The sequence below is a fragment of the Harmonia axyridis genome, chromosome 2 (genome assembly GCF_914767665.1).
Source record: "Harmonia axyridis chromosome 2, icHarAxyr1.1, whole genome shotgun sequence".
Classification (NCBI taxonomy): domain Eukaryota; kingdom Metazoa; phylum Arthropoda; class Insecta; order Coleoptera; family Coccinellidae; genus Harmonia; species Harmonia axyridis.
The window spans coordinates 30,545,115-30,570,587 of NC_059502.1; the positions used below are offsets into that span (position 1 = coordinate 30,545,115).

The 25,473-nt window shown below is 33.0% G+C and overlaps 2 protein-coding genes across 2 annotated transcripts; both read left to right on the plus strand.

Annotated features, from left to right (window-relative positions):
- Positions 1-753: 753 nt before the first annotated feature.
- On the plus strand, positions 754-2,675 carry LOC123673582 (small ubiquitin-related modifier 2). Its single transcript, XM_045608163.1, has 3 exons — positions 754-1,096; positions 1,183-1,302; positions 2,320-2,675. The coding sequence occupies exons 1-3, from the start codon at positions 1,079-1,081 to the stop codon at positions 2,452-2,454; spliced, it is 273 nt and encodes a 90-aa protein (XP_045464119.1). The 5' UTR covers positions 754-1,078; the 3' UTR covers positions 2,455-2,675.
- Positions 2,676-4,099: 1,424 nt separating this feature from the next.
- LOC123672055 (NF-X1-type zinc finger protein NFXL1-like) lies at positions 4,100-17,852 on the plus strand. Its single transcript, XM_045606022.1, has 11 exons — positions 4,100-4,506; positions 4,566-4,705; positions 4,836-5,151; positions 5,296-5,558; positions 9,066-9,296; positions 9,348-9,479; positions 9,539-9,750; positions 12,049-12,305; positions 12,364-12,506; positions 16,975-17,205; positions 17,287-17,852. Exons 1-11 carry the CDS (start codon positions 4,329-4,331, stop codon positions 17,710-17,712), a joined length of 2,529 nt encoding a protein of 842 aa, XP_045461978.1. The 5' UTR covers positions 4,100-4,328; the 3' UTR covers positions 17,713-17,852.
- Positions 17,853-25,473: the final 7,621 nt, after the last annotated feature.

Genomic DNA, 25,473 nt, shown 5'->3' on the forward strand with positions numbered 1-25,473 from the left:
CAAATTTATTATTATTGGAAAAACAATCTTATTTATCGAGAAAAAAAACTGACCAATTAGTCATGTATTCGACATTCGCCTAAAGGCCCTAAAGTAAGGTTAGAAATAATTGTTCCGATTAATAATTTATCCTTCAAAATTTTGTCAAAATCCTGATGAAATTCTACTTCATTCTTCTGCAGAAAACAATTACAAGATTAATAAATTACTAATACTAATAATAATAAATTACTTTCATGCTGACTAATTAATAACGACTTTCTGTATAATCAATCTCAATCTGTCATCTCCATCTGTCAATCTTTTAATAAAAGTAACGTTTCTTCTTCTTCTTCTCAAACCACTTATTAGTGATTTAATGGGTTCGCATTTAGCATGGACCCAGATTGGTAGCTTACTAAAGTAACGTATTTTAACGAAATTGACAATCAACTGACAGATTATGAGTAAACTTCTTCTACTTTTCATTTCTATAACAATTCGCAATCAAGTTGTTTAGGAAAAATCCTAATAAATCTACCAAAGAGGAAATGCTTTATTATTTTGTAGCTAAATAATATGCTTTGCCTTCATATGGGGATGCTATTGTAAAAATAATGTAAAATTATCACAAAAATTATTGAAACATAAGCAGAGTTTTTAGCATTTTTCTATATAACATGATTTATGAGTTAATTGAGAATGATAAATATTTTTTCTTCATTTAAAAAAATGGCTGAAATACTAAAGCTAAGACCGAAAAAAATTATTCTTAGTCAAATCAACTATTCTCATATTATATTAAACCATTATTACATCGTTTTGGAATATACTTCTTATTTGTCAATAATTTTCTCGTAATTTAATTCAGATTTTTTTTATTATAATACATTCTGATCTAACTTGAAAAAAAAATAAGTATTTCTTTGACTCATACTTCCGGTAGGAGAGTTGCCGCTCTTCTATTGAACAAGCCGGCCATTTCTTGTTGAAACGCTTCGTGTATGGTGTTTGATCTGCTTTATTGCATTGAAGTCGGTTAGAGAGTTCTAACAACAAACTCAAGATATTCTGTAATTAAATTCTAAATTCATACATAATGGGAGATGAGAAAAAGGTAATTTCTATGAAAAAATATCGCATTATTTTATTTTAACTTGTTTTTCTGAATGTTCAGTATTATACCGATATATTTATTTACAGAATAACGAATCGGAGCACATTAATTTGAAAGTACTTGGTCAGGATAATGGTGTAGTACAATTCAAAATTAAGAAACACACTCCTTTGAGGAAGTTGATGAGTGCATACTGTGATAGAGCTGTAAGTACTTGTAAAAATATAAACATTTTCGTAACTCAGTGTAAAATTTGTATAGATTTCAAGGCACTTTGATAATCTATCATTTATCTGTGAGGACATGATTCATTTACAACTCATTTTTATTATTATTCGTTAGTATGCTGATATGATAGGTTTTAGCAATCAGAAATGGGGTTTAAATGTATTTTGAAAACAAGAAATCTGCATATTATAAACCATGTGCTTCTTCAATTGTTATAATTTTTTTAGGATTCTTCTTAATTTCTCATGTTGAAGGTTGAGCTTGTATAATATATATAATATCAGTTTTATCCTTACTTGTTATTTTCCGATAGAGTGATTTCCAGTTTGCCTTAAATATCTCAAAAATTATTTCAATTTTTAAAGTCTAATGGAATTAAATGAATAATATATTGATTTCGCATTGATATTAATTGAAGCAACACATTTTTCTATCTTGTTTTCAAAATCATAATTATAAAATGAAAGTTTCAAGATAAAATGGATTAATATTTTATGTTAAACACTGGGCTTCCAACAACAAAAAACTCAAAGGAATCAGATAGTTCTATTTTACATGAAGCTAAACTTTTCAAGAGTGGATCGTTTGCAGTGAATTTAACGATCAGACAGGACTATCAAATTCACTTCTGCTGAATTCATTAAGTTATAATAATTAATATTGATATTAAATACTGCATCCCACCCTTAGATATTTACTCCCATCAATTAATATTGTTCTTAGCCAATTGTTTCAATTGAAAATAGATGTGAATGTATTATTTAATGAATATACAAGGCAACACAATGAGAGCTAATGGTGTTTTTAAAAAAAATTACTCTTCACCATGTTTTGCCTACCAATAATGTGTTTCAGAATTTTGAAGAATTCTATTGTAATGTTTTCACGTCTTTGGTCTTAATTACTATCTAAGATATCAAAATAATTTCATCCTGATAACTTTATGATCAGGTGATACTTACTTTCTGAAAATTCAACCAAAATATTTTTCTTAGGGTTTGAGCATGCAAGTACTTCGATTCCGATTCGATGGAAATCCAATCAATGAAACAGATACCCCAACATCTTTGGACATGGAGGAAGGGGACACTATAGAAGTATACCAACAACAGACAGGTGGATGTTATTAAAATGAAGATGAATTTAATCCTATAGTCTTTTCCATTTCTATATTTACTAAAGATAATATTTATTGAATTGGAAAAGATTCCACTTTTTTTTAGAAATAAGTTAACTTTAACTTTATTTTAAGGATATGGCATCGATCTACTGTTTTCTTTGATGAGAAAGTTGTAAATTAATTCAACTTCCAAATTTTAACTGTTCTGAATAAAAATTTTTTTGCTATAAAGTTTTTTACTTTTTGTTTATCCTTTTCTGCTAATTTTATATGAAGTGAAATATTATGATCTATAATTGATCACTTGTTAACAGATTTTCTAATAAAAATTAGACATGAATATGTGAAAATTTATATAATTTCAAACATTCTGCAGAATATTTTATTTGAATCATTGGTACATCAAAACTTGATGAAATGAATTATAGTTGATCAGTCTTATTCTTGGATACCACCAAGCTCTATATGGGTATATATGAGATTTGACTCATTATTTCATTGTCCGTTTATTTATCTAGATGTCGGATTCTGATCATTTGATGATCTCAAATTTTGACATGCACATTTTAGTGCTTATTTTATAGATGCAAATTAAATTTATAATGGAAATATTGGGAAACTTTTTCAATGTGTTAAACGAATTTTCTATGGTTTTTGTTACAAGATCTCAAGAAATGATGTATACAGCTTGAAATTAATAATCCACATACAGAATTTTAATTCAGTTGAATCTATAGTTTTGATTATGCAGTTAACAAGATATTTTGCACAAAATTTGAAACTGATTATCTTCATCTGCTCATAAAATCTTAACTTGATCGGATATACTACATAATACTAGCTGCCATCAAGAGGAAATGATAGAGACCCTTTGTTAAACACTACAAATTTTCAGGGTCTGATTGTCCCTATTTTTTTTTAAATAATTGAAAAAATACTTATCCAACTGAAATTTTGAAATAAATTACAGAATAATTGAATGAGAACCGTATATGACTCATTATATGGTAGAATCTGAAACAGATAAGGAATTTTTGGAAATGCAAGATACAGAATTTTTTTTATTCTGTATTTTGATAAGAGTTTTAGAATTAAGGTATAAACAGACCGACGCAGACAACGGGAGCGATGCGGCAGCGGCCAGATTGCATAGCATGCATACCAACGCGATAATAATAAAACAAAACTACTGTGCGAACTGCGGGAAAGGTGCGAACCGAATTTAATTCGCAGACATCCCGCAATTCGTACCGGTATGCACTCCATATCCTGCCGTTGATTTGAATCCCGCAAAAGTTTCGTTCCCGCTCCCGCACTAATAATAATAATTGTCTTTATTCTCACATCAATAAACTGTTACATGATATTCACAGGTGTAATAATGTAGTGTGATGCAGATATTTGTTGATTTCTCTCGAATAAATTATGGCGGGAAATAATCAAACCAATAGGTGACATTTTTCGGATCGTCGGATATCGTGAATATGAACAAAAAGCTTCATTCAATGTATCCATTCATATTATAATACAACACTGAAAATTTTATTGAATTGGAATGAGCCATACAAAAGTTATTGATTAAAGTAGAATCGTAAACTCCTCCTAAAATCTGACACTGACGGTCTCCTCCGAAACCATCGAAATTTCTTTTAACATAAATAACAAATATGCCAATCAAACCGTCACACGTCATGGGTGATTTTCTAATATAAATTATATCTTTCAGATTATATTTAGTGATGTAATTTATTGTTTTAACTACTTAAAAGTATATTATGCACTTAGCTATATGGTACAATTGACCTTTAAACTTAAAATATCTTACTATGTCACTATAAAACAATAAGCTATCAAATAATTCATGTTTACAACTCATGTCCGATCATGAATAATCGCAAAAAACAAGGAAATGCAAATGCATGGAAGAAGCTTCCTGAAAAGAATCCACCAGCAAATAAGTTCAAAGAAGCTCAGAAAAAGCTTCAAGCTTCTGTTCAAAAGCATATTCAAGGCTATGAATCCTCATCTGATGAAGAAATACAAGAAAGTAAAACTGTCATAGGTAATTAAATAAATTATTTAGTTCTGAAACATTTTTCTCAATTCATTGTATTGTTACAGATAAAATTACTGCTACTTATACCACTAAAGGTGGAACGAATGACAAATTGCAAAAGACGGTATCTTATTTACGAGACAACCTTATGTCAGGAGCTACGACATGTTTGATTTGTATTTCCAAAGTGAAAAGAGATGACCAGGTATGATTTTATTCAATTAGGGATTTTAAGGCTTCATGTTTTAATTAATTGCAGTGAATTTTAATATGATTTCAAAACTGTAGTGTGTGAATTAATTTAGTAACGATTATATTTACTATAACATTTATAGATATGGTGTTGCGAATCTTGTCATTGCTTTTTTCATCTTATGTGTATTCAAAGATGGTCAAAAGACAGCATTTCTCAAAAGAAGCAGTCTCTCTCAGCACAGTTTTCTTCATCTGGAGATCAATGTCTTTGGTGTTGCCCTAAATGTAGGAGAAATTATAAGTTAGAAAATAGTCCTATGGAATATAAATGTTTCTGCAAAAAGACTACTAATCCTATATATCAGGCTCTCCTAGTACCTCATTCATGTGGCGAAATTTGTGCAAAAGAATTAGAACCACCCTGTGGACATAAATGCTTACTTCTTTGTCATCCAGGTATGTTTGTGTAAGTATTAATTTTAAAGAATAGAAAAATAATCAATGAATATCTAGAAAATTCTCTAACAATCAATTTTAAAACATGCAGAATACAAAAATGTTAATTTACTAGCTCATTCTCAACTACATTCATTCTTTAAGGTCCATGTCCCCCTTGTCCTGTGACAGTTAACGCAAAATGTTATTGTGGTGCAAAACCTCCTAGACTGCAAAGATGTAGTGATAAATATTGGTCATGTGGTGGATCTTGTGGAAAATTACTTGAATGCAGTAAGCACTACTGTGATGATCCATGTCATGGCGGTGATTGCAAGCCATGCACAAAAAAAAGTATCCAAAAGTGCAATTGCAGGTCTCAAGCAAAATTGAGAGATTGTTCATCTCCTGAATGGCAGTGTGAAAAGGTTAGTTGATACTATCTTTTGATATTAATTGAAAGAATGAAAAAAGGAACTACCTATATCTGAATTCTGAATAAATATTTTTATGATCTGAAATTGAAAATTTTGGACGAAAAGTACAAAATAAATTCTAAATATTATGAGGGGTAATATCAATCTTCTCAGGCTGTAATCTTAGTTCTAGATTCAAATTTTGTGTTGAAAAATAAAATTTTTCCAGAATCAATAGCAGGACTAGCAAATCTTATTGTATTTTTGTAATACAGGGTGGGCAAATAAGCGAGGTAAGCGGCTATATCTCAGGATCCACTCATCGTAGAGACTTGCGGTAAAAAATGTTACCACTAAAGTGATAAGGAGAACACACTGGAAATTGTTTTGAAGTTCATACCTCTACCGCTAGGAGGCGTAATAGCTATCGTCGAGTAGAAAAATTAATTTTACTCGAAAATGTTTCATATGAAGTTGAAGGAAAAATATCATCACTTTAATCCTTGGAAAATTCTCTATCTTTTTGAATTGTCACTTTCGAATTTACGACATCAAATAAAGGTAGGTGAAAGGGAGAAATCTGACTGATTGAAACGCCTGTAACTTCAGTTTGGCTCAACATTTTTGAGCAAATTAGTTCTCGTGTGAATGATAATATCTTGTTGATTGAGGACAAAATATAGTCATGATAAATTTGTTTTTGCTGCTTTCGGTAGGGGGCGCTAAGTCAGAAGTTCATTGTTTTGTTCATTTTACTCCGAAATTTCAAATGTAATGATAGGATTTCCTTAACAGAAACAGAAATTCCATCAAATTTGCATGAAAAAACCTGAAGGTCGCTAAGCAATAATTTCAGGCGTTCTGAAGTTATGGCCGAAAGAAGATATTCTTCAACTGATGCACTGCAAAAAACCAAATTGTGTCTTTAAGTTCTAAGAGAAACAGAAATCCCATCAAATTTGTATGAAAAACCAAAAGGTCGCGAAGCGATAGCTCCAGGCGTCCTGGAGTTATGGCCGAAAGAAGACACAATTTAGTTTTTCAGTGCATCAGTTGAAGAATATCTTTTTTCGTCCATAACTCTAGAACGCCTGAAGCTATCGCTTTGCGACCTTTTGGTTTTTTCATACAAATTTGATGGGATTTTTGTTTCTGTTGAGGAAATCCTATCATTACATTTGAAATTTCGGAGTAAAATAAACAAAACAATGAACTTCTGACTTAGCGCCCCCTACCGAAAGCAGCAAAAACAAATTTATCATGACTATATTTTGTCCTCAATCAACAAGATATTATCTTTCAGACGAGACCTAATTTGCTCAAAAATGTTGAGCCAAACTGAAGTTACAGGCGTTTCATACAGTCAGATTTCTCCCTTTCACCTACCTTTATTTGATGTCGTAAAATCAAATGTGACAATTCAAAAAGAAAGAGAATTTTCCAAGGATTAAAGTGATGATATTTTTTCTTCAACTTCATATGAAACATTTTCAAGTAAAATTAATTTTTCTACTCGACGGTAGCTATTACGCCCCCTAGCGGTAGAGGTATGAACTTCAAAACAATTTCCAGTGTGTTCTCTTTATCACTTTAGTGGTAAAATTTTTTACCGTATGTCTCTACGATGAGTGGATCCTGAGATATAGCCGCTTACCTCGCTTATTTGCCCACCCAGTACATATCGAAAAAGTAATTTCGGTCTTGATGTTGATTTCTATGTTTAAAGGTGTTTTTTGTTTTTGATAGACTCTTAAAAATGGTATGTAAAAATATTAAGTTTGGGTGAAAATTATTTGAGTTACTTCCAGAATAGAATTCAATATAATTTGACAAAATGTGAATAGTTAATATTCTATATTTCTTAAATAGGATGTTACCTGTAGAATATGTGGAGTTTATTCTTTGTACCAGTTTTTATTAGTAAACTCCATTATTATTATCATTACATGTGATAGTACAGATCTCTATTTTGACATATGTGTGATATAATTTGTGATATTTTAGTCATAATGTTAACATCGTTTTAATTGAGTTAGGATGCTTACTGACTAGCCTACTTGATATAGGGAATTATTGTGGAATTACCCAACATCCATAAATAACAAATAAGCTTGATGAATCATTACAGTGGTGATTGCTAATGAGTAAATGGAATTGAATAATAATAATAATAATAATAGAAAGTTTTTGTACAGACTTTTCAGGGATGTATTAAATTTACTCGTACATCTCCAAAGATCACTTGTAGGCTTTGCATGAGCAGATTGTTCTCCTAATTATGATATGATCTAGATTTACTTCCAATAAACTGATGTATGCACCGGGTTTTTCACCATAATTTGACCCCCCCCCCTTTAACTTTGTTACTAAAAGAGGTACAAAAAAATGTTTTCTACAAAAGTTTCACGAAATCGACTAGTGTTTTTTAAAATGATTTCACAAAATGAAATATATACAGAGTGAGCAACATATGATTGCAACTTCATTTTTTCAAATGGAACACCCTGTATATTTTTCTATATTTGTCTAGTTCTTTTTCCCCTGATTTCGAATATATAGCATATGTTTGGTCTATCTCTCTTATTCTGCATACCACAGAGTTTCAAATTTCAAGAATTACTACCTGTCATGCTCGTTGGCAACGATATAACATACGTTTTTCACTATAAATTGGAATTGGATTTCCATAATTTTCACATAAAGGGAAAATATTTCAAATTTTTCCGCTTCTGTGTAGTGCATATTCGATGAATAGTTTCATTCAATGACAAACGTTTGTCATATATCATTGCCAACGAGATAACTCTAAAAGGGCATTTTGAGTTATCGCAGCCTACCACTTGAAAACTGATTTCTGAGCATGCCAGGTGGTTCTTGAAATTTGAAACTCGGTGTTACGTAGAATAAGGGAGATAGACCAAACATATACTATATATTCGAAATCAGGGGAAAAAGAACTAGTCAAATATAGAAAAATATACAGGGTGTTCGATTTGAAAAAATTAAGTTGCAATCAATATGTTGCTCACTCTGTATATATTTCGTTTTGTGAAATCATTTTAAAAAACACTAGTGAAACTTTTGTAGGAAACATTTTTTTGTACCTCTTTTAGTAACAAAGTTAAAGGGGGGGGGGTCAAATTATGGTGAAAAACCAGGTACATCCTAAGTTTGCAGTTGCAACTGTTATCTTGAGTTTTAGAAAATTATCAGTTATAATTGGTTATTCCCAGTTTCTATTGAATATCTCAATTCCAAATAGAGTACTTTAGATATCATGTATACTTCTTATTCTGACGATACTAAATTATTCAAAATTATTATGACATTCATAACAACCTCAATGCATCTATATAACAAAATATCAACTGAAAAATGTACAAGATGTAAAAGAAATATATAAATCATCATTGCAACTTCAATAGTTCCATAAAATTTCTTCTTGATAATTGATAGTCTTCAATGAAATGTCCTTGTTCTAAAAGAATGGAACTACAATTGAAAAATATTTTTTTGTAGGTGTGTGGAAAATTTTTCAGTTGTGGGATCCATAAGTGCATGGAAATATGCCATGCCGGTGTTTGCAATGCCTGTGAGCTGAGCTTACCAAGGACATGTCCTTGTGGGAAAACAAAGTACAATTTACCGTGCACTGAAGAAACGCCTACTTGTCCTGATACCTGTGGTAAACTGCTTGAATGTGGTGAACATTTTTGTGTCCTGAAATGTCATAAAGGAAGATGTGGCACGGTAACAAGAAAACCTATGATTAGATAAAGTTTAATTACTTTTTAATTTCAGTGTTTGGAAGTGGTCAAAAAAACATGTAGATGTGGACAACATACCAAAGATGTTCATTGTAGCAAACCTTTTTATTGTGAAACAAAATGTAAAAATATGAGAGACTGCAACAAGCATCCTTGCAATAAAAAGGTATTTTATGCGCGTTTAATTCTAATTTTAATTTATAATTCAAAATTTTCAATTTACAGTGTTGTAATGGAGAATGTCCACCCTGTGAAAAACCTTGTGGAAAAACATTGAATTGTGGTAATCATAAATGTGTGTCAGTTTGCCATCGTGGCCCTTGTTTTCCTTGTAATCTAATGGATGTTGTTACTTGCAATTGTGGTGAATCTAAACTAAGCGTACCTTGTGGAAGAAAGAATCAGGTCAAACCTCCAAAATGCTCTCTTTGGTGCCAGTAAGTGAATTTATATATTTATTAGTTCAAAGTTGAAGACAAATTCTTCATTAAGAATAGTTATGAATCTGTTTCACCTGCTTGTTCTAGGGGACAGCGGTCTATAATTTGCTCCTATTGTCTGTAATTTTTTAATTTTGAGCTGAAAATTCCCTAAATGATTGAGTTTGATTCTAGATCATAATCAATTGTGTCAATTATCGTGTATACAATATAACTCTCTAATGGAATGTGACTAAAGACTTAAAATGTCTCCCTGGCAGTTTTATTTCTAATATCTTGGTTAAGTTTGTGAATTGATAAAATCTGTTCGCTGATTACAGAATTAATAATAATTATAATTAAATAACTGTATAAGGCAATTGACCTAAGTTCTTCAGCACTGTTGCAGAATTATATTCATTTGAAATTATCAAAAATTGAAGTTATTCCCACCCAATCAAACTGATTATTAGAAATTTTAGATGTGAACTAGTGAAACAAATATATTCATGCTAAAGGACCATGCACCTCAGTAAAAGGAAATCAGCTTTCTGTGAATTTGCTCGAATTTTTTATATCTTGTAGAACATGCATACGTAATAAATATGTCAGTTTAATTAAGGATATGTTAACAACATCAATCGTAATTGATATTAATATCCCACAAAATATCTGAAAATGAATAAAATTCCACAGAATCACTGAAGAACTTGATATCTTTGGATTCATCCTGTTTACCTTTTGTGAGTGCCGAAATCATTTTTCTCATGTTGGATTTGTTTTTATATATCCCAAAAGTTTCTTCACAATGGCCATTTGAAATTTAAGAAAAGTTATTTTTTGTACCCTATACATACATGTGGGGTTTTTATATTGTTTTCTAGGGGTTATAAAAAGGCCGCCGGTACTTAACTACTGTTTATTTATACTTTGTACAATCTCAACATCAAATGAATGTACAGCCACTGAACTTTCGTCTTTTGAAGCTATTTTATTCCGTCCAATTGTTAATCGTCTAATTATTCAAGTAGATCCCTCTATATCTAACGTCGAAATTATCTAACTCGCTGCGTCTACTCTTTTACGTCGAACCATATGCGTCTAATCTCCCACGTCGAATTATTTAACTTTTTCTGTCTAATCTGTAACGTCGAATGCCACCCTTGTTCGTATGTATCATACTCCAGTCACAGTCTTAAGTCTCAAGTACCTCTTCCCCTTACGTCTCCCTATATCGATAAATCTGCGTAGTTTTCGTATCGTCAAATCAGTAGCGTATCATTGGTTAAGAATTTGGATCCCACATACATATAATCTAAATGGTTGAATTGAGAGAGGATATGCAATGAAGGCATTTGGTCGGCGTTCTGACTTCTACAACAGATAAAAATTTGAGCAAATTAGCCAAAAGCCAATTTCCCTTTGATGCGGTGCGTGGCTTATAGCAAGTAGCACCTCACCTTCACATCTGAAATAGTTAAGTGAGGTTCCAAACAAGTTATGTAAAAAAAAGTGCCTACGATAGTTTGTATGGGTAGAAAACCATCATGCTCCTAGTCTTGAATGATGAAACATAAAAATTAAACCAGTTCAACGATAATAATTAAGATCTTCATATCAATATGAGCTCAGTGTACAAGTTCACAATGTTGGCAACATAATCAAAACGAAATATATTCACACATTATTACACGCTAAGAAATTCGGATACATATGAGGAGTTTCTTGTTTTTAGATACTTATTTCATTTATTGATTTAAATTCAGGTCGAAGATTGTTGAAAACCTTATATGTAGAGTTTATTTTTGTCTGAGAATGACAATAAGAGATTTATTTTTAATAATTAAAAAAAAAATGTTTATTTACCTGAAATAAACTATGAAATGAATGTGTTTCAATGTATTGCCTGAATACAATGATATGTTCTAAGGACAAAAATTTAATCTTCCAGGTAGCATTGATTTTTTCCATATGCCTTTTTTTCTTGAAGAATTTATTTAAAAAAAATTATACTTAATGTCAGCCATTTCCTCGTTTTTGTACTTGACACAAGATTATGGATTATGGTATATTTATTTCACTCTGTTCTTCAGACCAAATGTAAAAAAAAAATTCTCTACTCTTTTTTGGATACTCTTTAATCTATAGAGTATGAAATTTCAAAATTACCATCTCTTTTACCCCTATAGAAAATCTTGTATGCCAGAAAAGGTCACTTTCATTTTGAAGAAGGTTATTTTTAATTGTTTTTAAATTCAAACAATGTTTCAATCAATGAATCAATCGATTCAAGTTATTTTGGTTTTTCTTTTTTAGAGCACTTCCGGAATGTCATCATGAAAAACGGGAATTGCACAAATGTCATTTTGGTAATTGCCCTCCATGTAAACAGATTTGTGAGAATAGTAGACCCAATTGTCCTCATCTATGTCCAGCACCTTGTCATGATGCTGTTATGGTAAAAGTTGAAAGGGCTAAAGCAAGTGCGCCTTGGGAGGAAGTGAAACCCCAGAAGGAAAAAAGATGTTTACCATGTCCTGAATGCATTGTACCTGTTCCTATCCAATGCTTTGGTGATACTAATTTTTTGATTCAATTTAATTCTTATTTAAATTTGAAATAATGTTTTAGGAGCTCATGAGGTATCTGACTGGCCTTGTCACCTTGCTAAACCAGGAAGTTGCTTCCGTCCTTGTGGTAGGAACCTTCCTTGTGGAAATCATAAGTGTACCTTACCCTGCCATATAGTTCAAGATAGTACAGATGGCATTATGGTAAATACTTTTTTTTAGTTCTGTACAATCTTATAATAATTAATAATGAAGTTGTAGTAACCACAGTCTAATTTACAGAATCTTTATAATATAAAGATGTTGCTATCGTCAGAAACAGAAAGTTACTAACCAAATCAATAAAAATAACTTATTCAATACACCGAGGTGTAGTGTAACACCGATGGTGTTATCGAGCTTACTACAGTGAAACCTCGATTATCCGTTCTCCTATTATCCGTTTTACTCTGTAATTCGTGCTCGTCGACATTTTCACTCATCCGTTCCCACGAGCAGACATCCACTCGATTATCCGGGATTCAATTCATTACGCATGGGCCATAGTAATAATTTGGTTTAATTCGAAAATGTTTCAGTCGATGATGATGAGGAATGGCTAAATTCGGATTTAATTGAACCTGGTTATCAGATACTGGATGATTCAGAAATCGCATCAAAATTTTCCCAACCTAACCACTGTATGGATACAGACGATTAAAGTGTTGAAGAATTTTCCACGCAGGAAATAGTTATTCATAATACAGTGCAGAAGGCATTAATTATCTTCCACGAGTTCAAAATTCAAAAACGAGCCACGAAGTGGCGAGTTTTTGAATGGACAAGTGGTAGAATGAGCCGTCTGTACGAGTATTATACATTATTTTCTCGAATTCATTGCATTTTTATTGAAATTAATGAAATATTTCCATAAATATCTTTTAGTGATTTTTGCATTGAAAAATGTTGGTTGGGTGAACTGATTTCTTTAAAGCAAATTGATGAATCGATAGATAAAGCTGTGGCGGAAAGTTCGGAGTACCAACATATAATAATAAAATATAACCATGAAAACTGTGCGTTTCAGATATATTCCCGCACGATTTTCTTCTACAAGATGTGGAAGAATGAACGGAATAACCACAGAATTAGAGAATAGTTATTTATAATACAAGTGCAGAAGGCATTGATATTCTTCCACGAGTTCAAAATTCAAAAACGAGCCACGAAGTGGCGAGTTTTGGAATGAACGAGTGGTAGAATGAGCCTTCTGTACGAGTATTATACATTATTTTCTCTAATTCATTGCATTTTCATTGAAATTAATGAAATATTTCCATAAATATAATTTAGTGATTTTTGCATTGAAAAATGTTGCTTGGCAGAACTGATTTCTTTAAGGCAAATTGATGAATTGGCAGATAAAGCCGTGGCGGAAAGTTCGGAGTACCAACATAGAATAATGAAATATAACCATGAAAACTGTGCGTTTCTGATATATTCTCGCACGATTTTCTTCTACAAGATGTGGAAGAATGAACGGAATAACCACAGAATTAGAGAAACACTGTTTCTGCCGAAGACGCGTTGAGATTTGCAAATGGTCTGACGCACTATTTAGAACAGGAAAATGATACGGATTATATTGATGTCCTCCACTTGAGGAAAATTCGGGCTTACATTTGTCTCAAGATGAATAATAAAAAAGACAGACAAAAATTACATACCTTTACAACTAAAATTTATACATTCGATGTATTATAGGTACCAATGCAATGATTTGTTTTTCATTTGTATATTTTCATATGATATTATGATTCTATTGATTTTGTTGCTTAATAAATAATTGTACCCCATGCATTTCTGAGGAATTTCGATTGTCCGTGTTTTTCGATTATCCGGGAACCGTTTCCCCTCCATTAGGCCGGATGATCGAGGTTCTACTGTATTTTGATTATTTTTATTGTCAGCTCTTCTAAATTTTCAGACCTCATGTAAATTTTTTGAGCCTAGTAAACCCACTAAAAAAGTCGAGTAGAGTTGAATTCTGGTGAATTTCCAGACTTAGAACTGCATTATGTTGGGACCAAATTTCTTTGAAATTACCAAAATTCTCTAGCAAATATAATGATGTCTTGAAGCATCTTCAAAGATTTTTCCCCATTTATGTTGTCATCAATTTCAAAAAGTCCTATAATCTTATATCTACAAAAACCAGTATATATGTTACATTTTTTAGTATAGTGCATCCTTAATTTTTCTGTCAAATGTTTATTTTCTTGAGACTAATATCTGGCTACTGAAGAAAATTGTGTTGGTGGCTATGGTAAGAAAATGAGAATTTATAAGGAACAAAATAATTTTTAATATTTTTATTATACAGGGTGTTTCACGAATGATTGTACAGGCTTTCAGGGCAGATGTGGGACATTTTGGTGAGTCTGAATCAGTGTTCGAAATATGTCCTAGCTATATTCTTTTAAGAGATACGGGGTTTTATGTAGTTCATCAAAAACTTTCAATCGGCATAACTTTTGAATGCCTGCATTGGTCTTCATGAAAATTTGAGGGAATGAGTATAGGCCAATTCCTAATATTTGCACCTGATGACTTTGCCTTAAGTCATTCACTCAAAAATTAAATTCATCCAATATGAATTAACGCATTATTCGGAAAAACACAGGTCCGCGTTCATTAAGAATCGAAAATTCTAGGTATTCAATAGCTCAAAAAATATTGATGCGAAGTGTGCCATTATTTCAAATGAGCTTATTTGAAAGAGTATCCATTGTAGATTCTGAGGAAAATTTCACTTTTTGAAAATTCGATATACAGGATGTTTTACAAGATGTGGAATAAAGAATATAATTTTCTAAGTCCGGACCTGCGCTATCGACAAGTCTTCAGGTGCAAATATTAGGCATTGGCCTATATTCATTCCCTCAAATTTTCATGAAGATCCATGCAGGCATTCTTGAAAGGTTTTGATAAAATACATAAAACAGCTTGTATCTCTTAAAATAATATAGTTAGGACATGCTTCGAGCACTGATTCAGACTCACCAAAATGTCCTGCAACTGCCCCGAAATCTGTACAATCATTCATGAAACACCTTGTATATTATTATAATAAAGAAATGGCAAATTTTTGCAATGAATATTTTACTAACATAGGCGATAATTTGCGCCCTCTTAGTCATCTTGTAAACTTGATATTTGGTAATGGAAAATGTCCAAAGCAATTTAAATATGTATTCTGAGTTCTGACATAACACCTATTCACAAAGCAGGCGATGAGAATAAGATAGAAAATTATGGCCCAATAAGTTTGATAAATAAATTTGGGAAAATTACCGAAAAATGTCTCAAAAGCCACTTAGTACATTTTTTTAAATGTAAACAAAATAATAAGTGAATGTCAGTATGGATTCCGAGAGGATAGGGCCACATCAGATACAATGAAACAAGTGTTTAATCAGTTAGATGCATGTTTGAGGATTTAGTGTTCTATTATATGAATGTATTACAATGTTATAACGATTTTCTGTAATTTTTATGTTAAGTTGAGTAAATAAATAAATAAAATAATTAAATGGTACGAGAGCTGACAGTGTGGGTGAAGTAGTTGGGTGTAGTCTATATATACGTGTAGGAGAGGAAACTCCCTTCGCCGTCTTTTTTCGCACTCGCTGCTAAATGGAACATTCACTCAGCTCGGTCGTGTCCGGTCCTTGTGGTCCCTCTGGTCCTCGTCGAGCTTCTGGTCCCGCCGATCCTTGGAACTGTTCGTCGCCTCCTTGGAATTTTCTCACCGTCCTCGCAATACCTAAAATAACAGCTTTTTGCATTATATTATACATATAGTCACCAAGTCCTAGTTGCTTCATGTTTCTTTTGGAAATTTTGGGTACTATGCCAGTTGTTGAGATAATAATTGGAATACTTCTCGTTGATATAATTCCCCACTGGCGCTTTATCTGAAACTCAAGATCATCATTCGACCGATATTTTCAAATTTTTTCGACCTCCTTTTGTTGCATTTTGTTTTTATTTGGAATGTAATTTATTATTTTTATGAGGTGTTTCGATTTTCAGTAGAACAATTTTTATTTCATTGTTAGGCTTAGGACTAATCAATATATTCCAAATTTTCAAATTGCTGTTGCATCCTATCCTTCAATACAACAGTGATTAACATGGTCTAATTACGATCATGAAGTCACTGTGAAAATATCGCTTAATTGAAATATCACAATAAATAATTATCCTTTCTTAACAAAATACTTAACTCAGAATTCAGATAATCTAGACCGAATCATTTAGAATACGCTCACCTGTATATACCCTTCGCTCAAAGCAATCATCACTATCTTTTTTCAACTAATAGGATTTTATCTCTGTTCCTCACATTAGAGACGTATATTTGGTATATTTGCCAGTACTGTATTCTTAATCATGAAAATTCAACAATTATTATTATTTTACTACTTTGATAGTTTTAAAGTAACCATTAACGGTTGGTTTCAATAAAGAATGATATCAGAAAAATGAAATTTATAGATTTTTGAAAAGTTGTTCAGGGACCAAATTCCAAACCATTATTGAGTTTGTTATTTTTATTTTTACTCTCATTTTTAATAGGCCTTTGAATGTATACAGTATTTTGTTTAATCTTTCACATCTTCTATTGCAGGCGGGAAGTAATTGTGAAGTATGTGAGAATGAATGTTGCAAAAAAAGACCTGAAGGATGTCAACATACTTGTCCCAAGCCATGTCATCCTGGAGAATGTCCTCCTTGTAAACAGATGGTCAGGATAAAATGTCATTGCAGTCTACTTCAACTTTATGTTGTATGCAAAGATTTACTCAACCCTGACAAACAAGAAGAAATTCAGAGTTGTGGATATCAGTGTCCTAAAAATGTAAGTTTTTGCAAAAATAAATTTCCATTTTGACAAGCATCAAAGTCATGAAAATCATTTGTTTATACAAAAATATTGCAGTTGAAATGCGGCCATCGATGCAAAATGAACTGCCATCCTGGACTGTGCTCAGAAAGTATTCCTTGCAAGAAGAAAGTGAAGGTCTTTTGTGAGTGTAAGAGATTAAAGAAAGAGATCAATTGTGACACTGTTAGAAATGGAGATGGAAAAATAGAGTGTGATGCAGTTTGTGCTGAATTGAAAGAAGAAACAGACAGAAAGAACAAGATTATGATGGAAGAAAAGGCGAAACAAGAGGAATTGAAGAACAAAGAAGAACTGGAGAAGTATATGAAAAAATTTAAAGGAAAAAAGAAGAATAAGGAAAGAAGAAGTAATTCCATTGATGATGATGACATTAGCCTTTGGAAAAAATATTATGTTCCTTTATCTGCACTAGTACTGATGATTATTTCATTGATTACATTCATTCTCATCACTGAATAAATAAGCTATGTTGGTAATGGGTGAAAATTAAATAAACTTAGGAAATAAAATACGAAAATTTCTTTGGTAAAATGAAGTTATGTATATTTTATTAATTACTTTGTTTGTAAAAGTATAATTAAACCAACAGGTCATTGAAATAATCTTTTATTCAACCATATTTGGAAGAACTGAATTCCATTGGAAGCATTTATGCCTTTATTAGATACCGATCATACCGAATTTCATCATAATTGGTCTAAGAGAACGCGAAATATTGAGCTCTTGGAAATTCTATGGATGTGAATGCGCCCCAAATAACCGGAACGACTGAAAGTGACATCACTTACAACCCAATCCGAATATCCATAATATGAAATTTTATCAAGATCGAATGGGTAGAACATGATGTATACAGATCCCAGTTATTGCAAATGGTCAACCTGTATCCTCTGAAAATTGTATGGGACAATTTATGATCCAAACAGCATCTCGCATGAAAGATATTTTAATTGGAAAGGCTCTAACAGTAGATATAATTCATATAAAATTTATGTAATGCTCACATCCTTAACCGCATTACCTGGGGACGGATGCCCATAGGGGGGCTGTTTATCACCACTATTGTGGTCACTTGTCGTTGACAACCTCCTAAAATTACTTTCGAAGGCGAACTTCGAGATCTGTGTTGTATGCCAATGACCTTGTGATAGTGGTTCGGAGCAAGCATGATGTTACAATCAGTGATCGGATGCAAGCTGCTCTAACCCTAACTAACAAGTGGTGTCTCCGAGAAGGTCTCAATATAAACAAAAAGACAATACTAGTGCCATTTACCAGATTCTCTTAAGGCACTAATATATATTTATTCTTTTGAGAAAGAGCAATACAAAATATTAATTTCAAACAATCAAGCATATGTGTCGATGAATCTCGGTATTAGCAGAGGAAATGTAACGGGGCATCATACATTGCAACGTATGATACAAGAGAACAGATAAAAACCTCAGCAAAAACTCTGTCTCCCCGTATCGGTGTAGTGACTGGTTTGTGTAAACGTTTACAGAATAAGCTGACATAATTTATATTGAAGGACTTCCTCTTCAACCAAAACAAAATTTTCTTCATCCTCTCTTTTCGGTTGACGACTCTATAATTTTCAATTGGATCCTAAAACAAAAAACAAAAAGAAGCAGAAAGGAGTACTAATAATAAGTGCTTTCCAGTCACTGTCTTGAGCTCTTCGGTACAGCTCCGAACTATACCAGTCCGCATTTTTACTGTTCCTGAAGACAGGATGTCAAGCCCTCGCGCTACCTTTCCCTTTCCCATGGTGAACCCCCCCAATTTGTGGGGCGTCGAGCCCTGACAGGTGTGAGACAGAAAGAAGATCGGTACTTCGCAGCTGTTGAACTGTGGTTTATTTGTCAAACTACTACTACTGCCATGCAAGACATCTTAGACCTGCTCCTCTAGATATCTTTCTATAAACCGATGCGGCCAGATGGGGAGCAAAGGAACTTGAACTGAAAACTGGCAACTACTCAGGGCACTTTCGCATTCTAAAGAAATGCAAGGAGCTCCTCTGTGGTCACAGAAAACCTACCTCTGAGTTTCTGAAAAACTTCAATGCGACATGTCCAAGTCATGAGCAATGGACTAATAAAGAAATGATTTTCTCTAGAGCGTCTGCGGTATTTTATACCGATGGCTCGAAAACTGAAGATGGACGAATAGGAGCCGGACGAATTAGCCAAACCAATCCGTTTCTGCCCTTCGGTGTTCCAAGTAGAAATACTTTTCGTAATGGAGTACGTTGCGCTTTGTACACAGCGAAACTACTGTAGAGTAAATATATGTATAGTCTCTGACAGTAGAGCAGCCCTGCTAGCATGACTCCTCGCCAGTTAAGTCATAGTTTGTCTGGGAATGTAAAACGTATTCGGAGAAAGAAACCAAATCAACCTTTATTTGGGTGCCTGGCCACTCTGGAATATTCGTCAATGAAATTGCAGACCGACACTGGCCAGGGAAGGGGGGTCAACCCCCCTTCGCCGGGTCAAAGACATATTGCGGCTTCCCAGCCAGTCATCAAGCAACGCCAGTTGAGGAATGGGAACAAAAGAGGAATTTGGCGGACGATCAATGGTCAAGGACAGGCCAAGTCACTTCTCTCGTACTCGAAGAGCTGGACTATGAAAATTCTCTCACTCAGTAAGAAGGAACTGGGAAACTGACGGTGGCGCTCACGAGGTATTGTCCTGTGAGGGATAATCTGAAAAAAATGGAAAAAGCGTCAGAGGACACATGTTGCTTCTGTCAAAAAACCACTGAGACAGTCAAACACTTGCTATGCGAATGTGAAGCTGTTCAACAGAAAAGTCTACAACACCTTGACTCTTGGTTTTTAAAGCCAGAACAAGTAATGGATGTGACCCCCAGAAGGTGTGGTGATAAAGTTCATTAAGACACCATTGCCTGACTGATAAACATCGCGGGGATGCGTAATAGATCTTTAAGCCAAGGTGCTCGCGAGGTCGAATGATCTTCAGCCCCTCCTCTAATGTAATCTAATCTAAGTGTAAGTTTGCTTCCAAAAACAGAATGATTGCTACAATCTATAGGCAACACATCAATCTTCTGAGGCGCAAAATACACAAGCTAAAAATTTGATCATAATGAAATTTTGAATTTAAATAGATGTGAAATTATAGTTTGAAGCAGATCGCGTTGTTGAATTCAAGAAGAAAATGGTAAAAAAAACTTGATAGAGTTTAGTCTCGATAATTTCAAGGTAAAGGAACAGTGGAAAAGTTCAAATAAATAAGAGGGAGTTACAATAAAATTCTAATAAGCAAAAGCTTGATTACAAACAAAACGTGATCTTCAAATTTTGATACATAGGTAGGTACACAAGGGATAGTGTTTGCTTTGTACTCGATTATCTGGAAAATGGTACATTCTATAAAAAAATTTAGGAGACCTTTTTTCAGTAAAATATTCCTAAAATATGTGTGGTTTGCCGTCCACTGGCTCTTAGACTACTATATTCAAAATGAAATCCCTTTAGCATCGAAGGTATAAATTTAGTAATATTCAGGATTGATTAAGAACATAATGTTAAGTTTTGTGGTAATCGGTTCGTCATAGCGTTATGTAAAAAATACCAAGCTGTTGCATGTGCAAGTTCGAGTCCTGAGGGGGAATAGATTTTTCTCCAATGATTTGGAAAACAATTAAATTTATCATGTTTTATTTATCGTTGGATTTCACACATTCTGAAACTTTGAAAATATCATATGGAAAAAGAAAATTTTTCTGAAACGATTTAAAAAATTCATTATTGGAAATAATAAACGAAAATAGGTTGCTATATCAAATAAGTGTTCACTTTGCTCGGAATTCCTATTATTGAATTTCGAAGGAAAAAAGCGAATGACCTAATTGAAAACAAAATTTTTGGAAACTATAAAGAATATATACAGCGGAGTTCGCTTATAACGAGATCGATGGGGGAAAAATGAATTGATCGTTAGAACCGAGCGATCTACATGATACCAAAAAGTTTAGTACTAGATCAAAATTTTTTTTTACATTTTTTTTTAACTACTAGTGGACCAACAAAGCGGGCTACTTTCCAAAAAAAATATTACCCTTTAGATTCGCATGTGAAATTAGGATATTATATGATGAACACTTTCGAATACCCATCTATTTCAAATTTCAGTTTGATATCGTGTGAAGTACAGATGAGAAAAACTTGCAAATAAATTCAAACTTTAAAGCGTTTGAGGGCCTATGTTTATACAACTTTTTTTCTGAGAATTTTTCGAGGAATCTATCATTTTCGTTTGTACCTCCAATTTAGAAACAGTCTGTATAAATAATACATGCGTTCACCCAGCAAAATATATGTACCTATAATAGGTTAATATAGTATTATCAATAACTTAAATTAAGTACTCTATGATATATGCTGCTAGATGAATTTCTTTTTTCAGTAATAATTACTAGATTTCCTTCTTTATTTTTTTAAATAATATTTTCTTGAGTCTCTTCAAACTCATTCAGTTTCAATTAGGTCAGATATATCGTTTTCAATGCATTGAACATTTGAGATGCAGATGCATGACCCCTTATTTTATCTGATCTGATATTAGGTGGTTTCTGTTTGCCCAATTGAATAAACCGAGCTAATTCTCTTGGGAATTCCCTTCATTGTCATTAACTGACTTACCCATTGTGCCAAAAAATAAAATGAGTTTCTACCACTATTTAACGCAAGTATGGCATCTAGAAAAAAAAATCAATTCTTCGCTATTGTCTATAAATGGGATATCAAATTATAAAAATATATTTTTATAATGATATATTTCAAAAATATCTTAGTCCATAAGTTGTAGAATTATGTAGATAGTATTTGCAGGTTGTAACACTAATTTTATGCTTTTAATATTATCAACGTGTGAACGAGGAGGACAATTGTCTACAAGAAGGATTATATAATTCCTCTTTTTTATTATAAATCAAGATTCCACTTCATGATCTCAATCTCAAAAATTTCTAATGTGGTTCATGGCTTCTTGATTTATAGTTAACAGTCAAATGTTTAGAGGATTTGAAACATCTAGGAGTTCTTGATATTCCAATTATCGATTATTTTTTTATACAGGGTGTCCCGTAAAGACCACGTCAAACCGAGGGAGAATGTAGATCAAAGGATAACCCACCTACTATGAAAAAAATCCCATTATAAAAGTCTTACCGTTTTCGAGAAATTTTTGTTTTTTGCAAATAATGAATTTTTGCCCCTTTCAATAGTTTTGCCCTTACGGTTGGTACAATTTTACATCTTTCTGGTTAATTTTTTCAGTAAAATATTGCTGAAGAATCATTTCAACGTTTACATCAAAAACATCCTCCGAAAATTTTAAAGGGGGGCTATGAGAAATATTTTTATTGGAAATTTTGGTAGTGGATTATTTTGTTCATGAAGTTTAGCACATCGTAGTGGAAAAAATGTACCGAGCTACTGCTGCACATTACACCAATAAATTGTCTATTTTATAGTGTTTTCAAAGAGGTATCACACAAGTCATTTGTTATTCAAAGAAAAAAGATATGGATGTGTTTATCCGAATAGGTACGTTTCTGACAAAATCAAGTTTGTCAATTCTGTTAAGAAATCTTCGATGTTGCATTACTTAGTGAACAATGGCAATTGTTTACGTGCGAAAATATTACTCGCATAATTATTCACCTCAACGAAATTCAATTTTGCCGGCAAATTTTGGAAAACATCATGCAGATCCAGATTTTTTAATAAGATCAACGAGTCTTTCTGTATCAAGGATGGGTACATGAATCTCCACAATTTGCATAGCTGGAATATCATAAATCCACACGAGGTGAGAGAAGATAGATCACAATATCGATTCAAGATCAATTTATGGACTGGAATATTTAATGGTGCAATGTTGGGCTCGATCGAACTGCCGCCATCACTGAACGCAAACAATTATTTGGAATTTTTAACCAACCAGCTGCCCATTTTATTGGAAGATGTGCCACTCTTAGAACATCTATCTATATTCTAAGGTGCCACTGGCGCTGCGACTTATAGTCTGTGGTTTCAACATGATGGATGCCCAGCACATTACGGACTCGAAGTTAGTGCACATTTGAATAGAACTTATCCCCACCGGTGGATTGGAAGAGAAGGTGAAATTTTGTGGCCTCCTCGTTCACCTGATCTAAATCCTATTGACTTTTATTATTAGGGCTGCCTAAAAGACAAAGTATACGCAACACCCATACGTGATGAAGCCGAATTGAGAGAACGCATCCGCAATTCGGCTTCTTCACGTTTGGGTGTTGCGTATACTTTATCCTTTAGGCAGCCCCAATATTAAAAGTCCAGAGGATTTAGGTCTTTATGTACCCATCCTTGGTACAGGAAGACTCGTCGCTCCAAATGATCTTATCTGGATCTGCATGATGTTTTCCAAAATTTGCCGGCAAAATTGAATTTCGTTGAGGTGAATAATTATGCGAGTAATATTTTTGCACGTAAACAATTGCCATTGTTCACTAAGTAATGCAACATCGAAGATTTCTTATATAACAGAATTGACAAACTTGATTTTGTCAGAAACGTACCCATTTGGATAAAAACAGCCATATCTTTTTTCTTTGAATAACAAATGACTTGTGTGATACCTCTTTGAAATCACTATAAAATAGACAATTTATTGGTGTAATGTGCAGCAGTAGCTCGGTACATTTTTTTCCACTACGATGGGCTAAACTTCATGAACAAAATAATCCACTACCAAAATTTCCAATAAAAATATTTCTCATAGCCCCCCTTTAAAATTTTCGGAGGATGTTTTTGATGTAAACGTTGAAATGATTCTTCAGCAATATTTTACTGAAAAAATTAACCAGAAAGATGTAAAATTGTACCAACCGTAAGGGCAAAACTATTGAAAGGGGCAAAAATTCATTATTTGCAAAAAACAAAAATTTCTCGAAAACGGTAAGACTTTTATAATGGGAATTTTGTCATAGCAGGTGGGTTATCCTTTGATCTACATTCTCCCTCGATTTGACGTGGTCTTTACGGGACACCCTGTATATACATTTTATATCATTGGTAAACGGAAAAACTTGAACAGTGAATAGATGACGCCGAGGTGATTCTATATATATTTATTGAGCCTGACTCCCTTGGTTATCGAGATATAGGGTGATTCATGAATTTTCCACATTTCTTTCCGAGGTCATAACAGATAAAAAGTGAACCACCCACTATATTTTTTCAATATTTGGCACACATCTTTATTCTTCAAAGCTTAAATGAATCACCTAATGATCACAGGCAAAATACAGGCCCGGATTAGCAAAAAATTATGAAACGGTTGTACCCTTGAAACAACACCCTGTATATCGAAATTTTGAGAATCCGTGTTTAGATTTGAAAAGAGCACAAAAAATTGAACGAAGTCGGTTATTTGTAAGAAGAAATATCTCTGATTTCGTATTGAACTGAGCAGCCACGTGGTGGTGTTCCCTCTTAAAGGACAATAATTTGGAAAAATCATCTGCAACATAGATTCACTAGGGTTGAACCATTCTAGCAATGTCATGTCAGAGATGATAATGACAGGATTCGTGATCCTCTTAATTTTAGATATGTTCGAATTCATCATATTCTGGAGTAGCAGTAAAAGCTGGATATCCCATATTGTTTGCAAATATCTGCATTTGATTCCTCATTCGCCAATTTATTCGTTGGTTATAATGTAAGAACTTTTCTGGGCATTTTCATACGGCCATGCTGAAGTTTCACTCCCAATGAAATACTGGAACATATTAAAGCAATTATTGCGATTGCCGATTAGGAGAAACCAAATTTCGACAAGTCTGCACACGTTTCGCTTTTTATAGTACCTTATAGACAATGCTCCTTTTGGCGATTGCATAAAGATCTCGTTATAAAGGAAGCAGTTTGATTAAATTCATATATGAAAGGAAATAACATTCAATTCGATGGATCTCGATGAAACTCAACTACAATTGAAAACATGAAATGGTGCTACACTGTTATTAGGTTTTCCTCTCGGTTTTCCTTTCCCATGCTTTCGTTCGGGCCGCGAAAGCCCTAATCAATTTATTGGTGTTATATTTTCCAACGCAAATTCCTACACATTGTGAGTAAAAAGTTGAGAAGGAAGCGATAATTACTTGTAGCTCGTACTGATCTGCAGCGTAGTGCTCAGG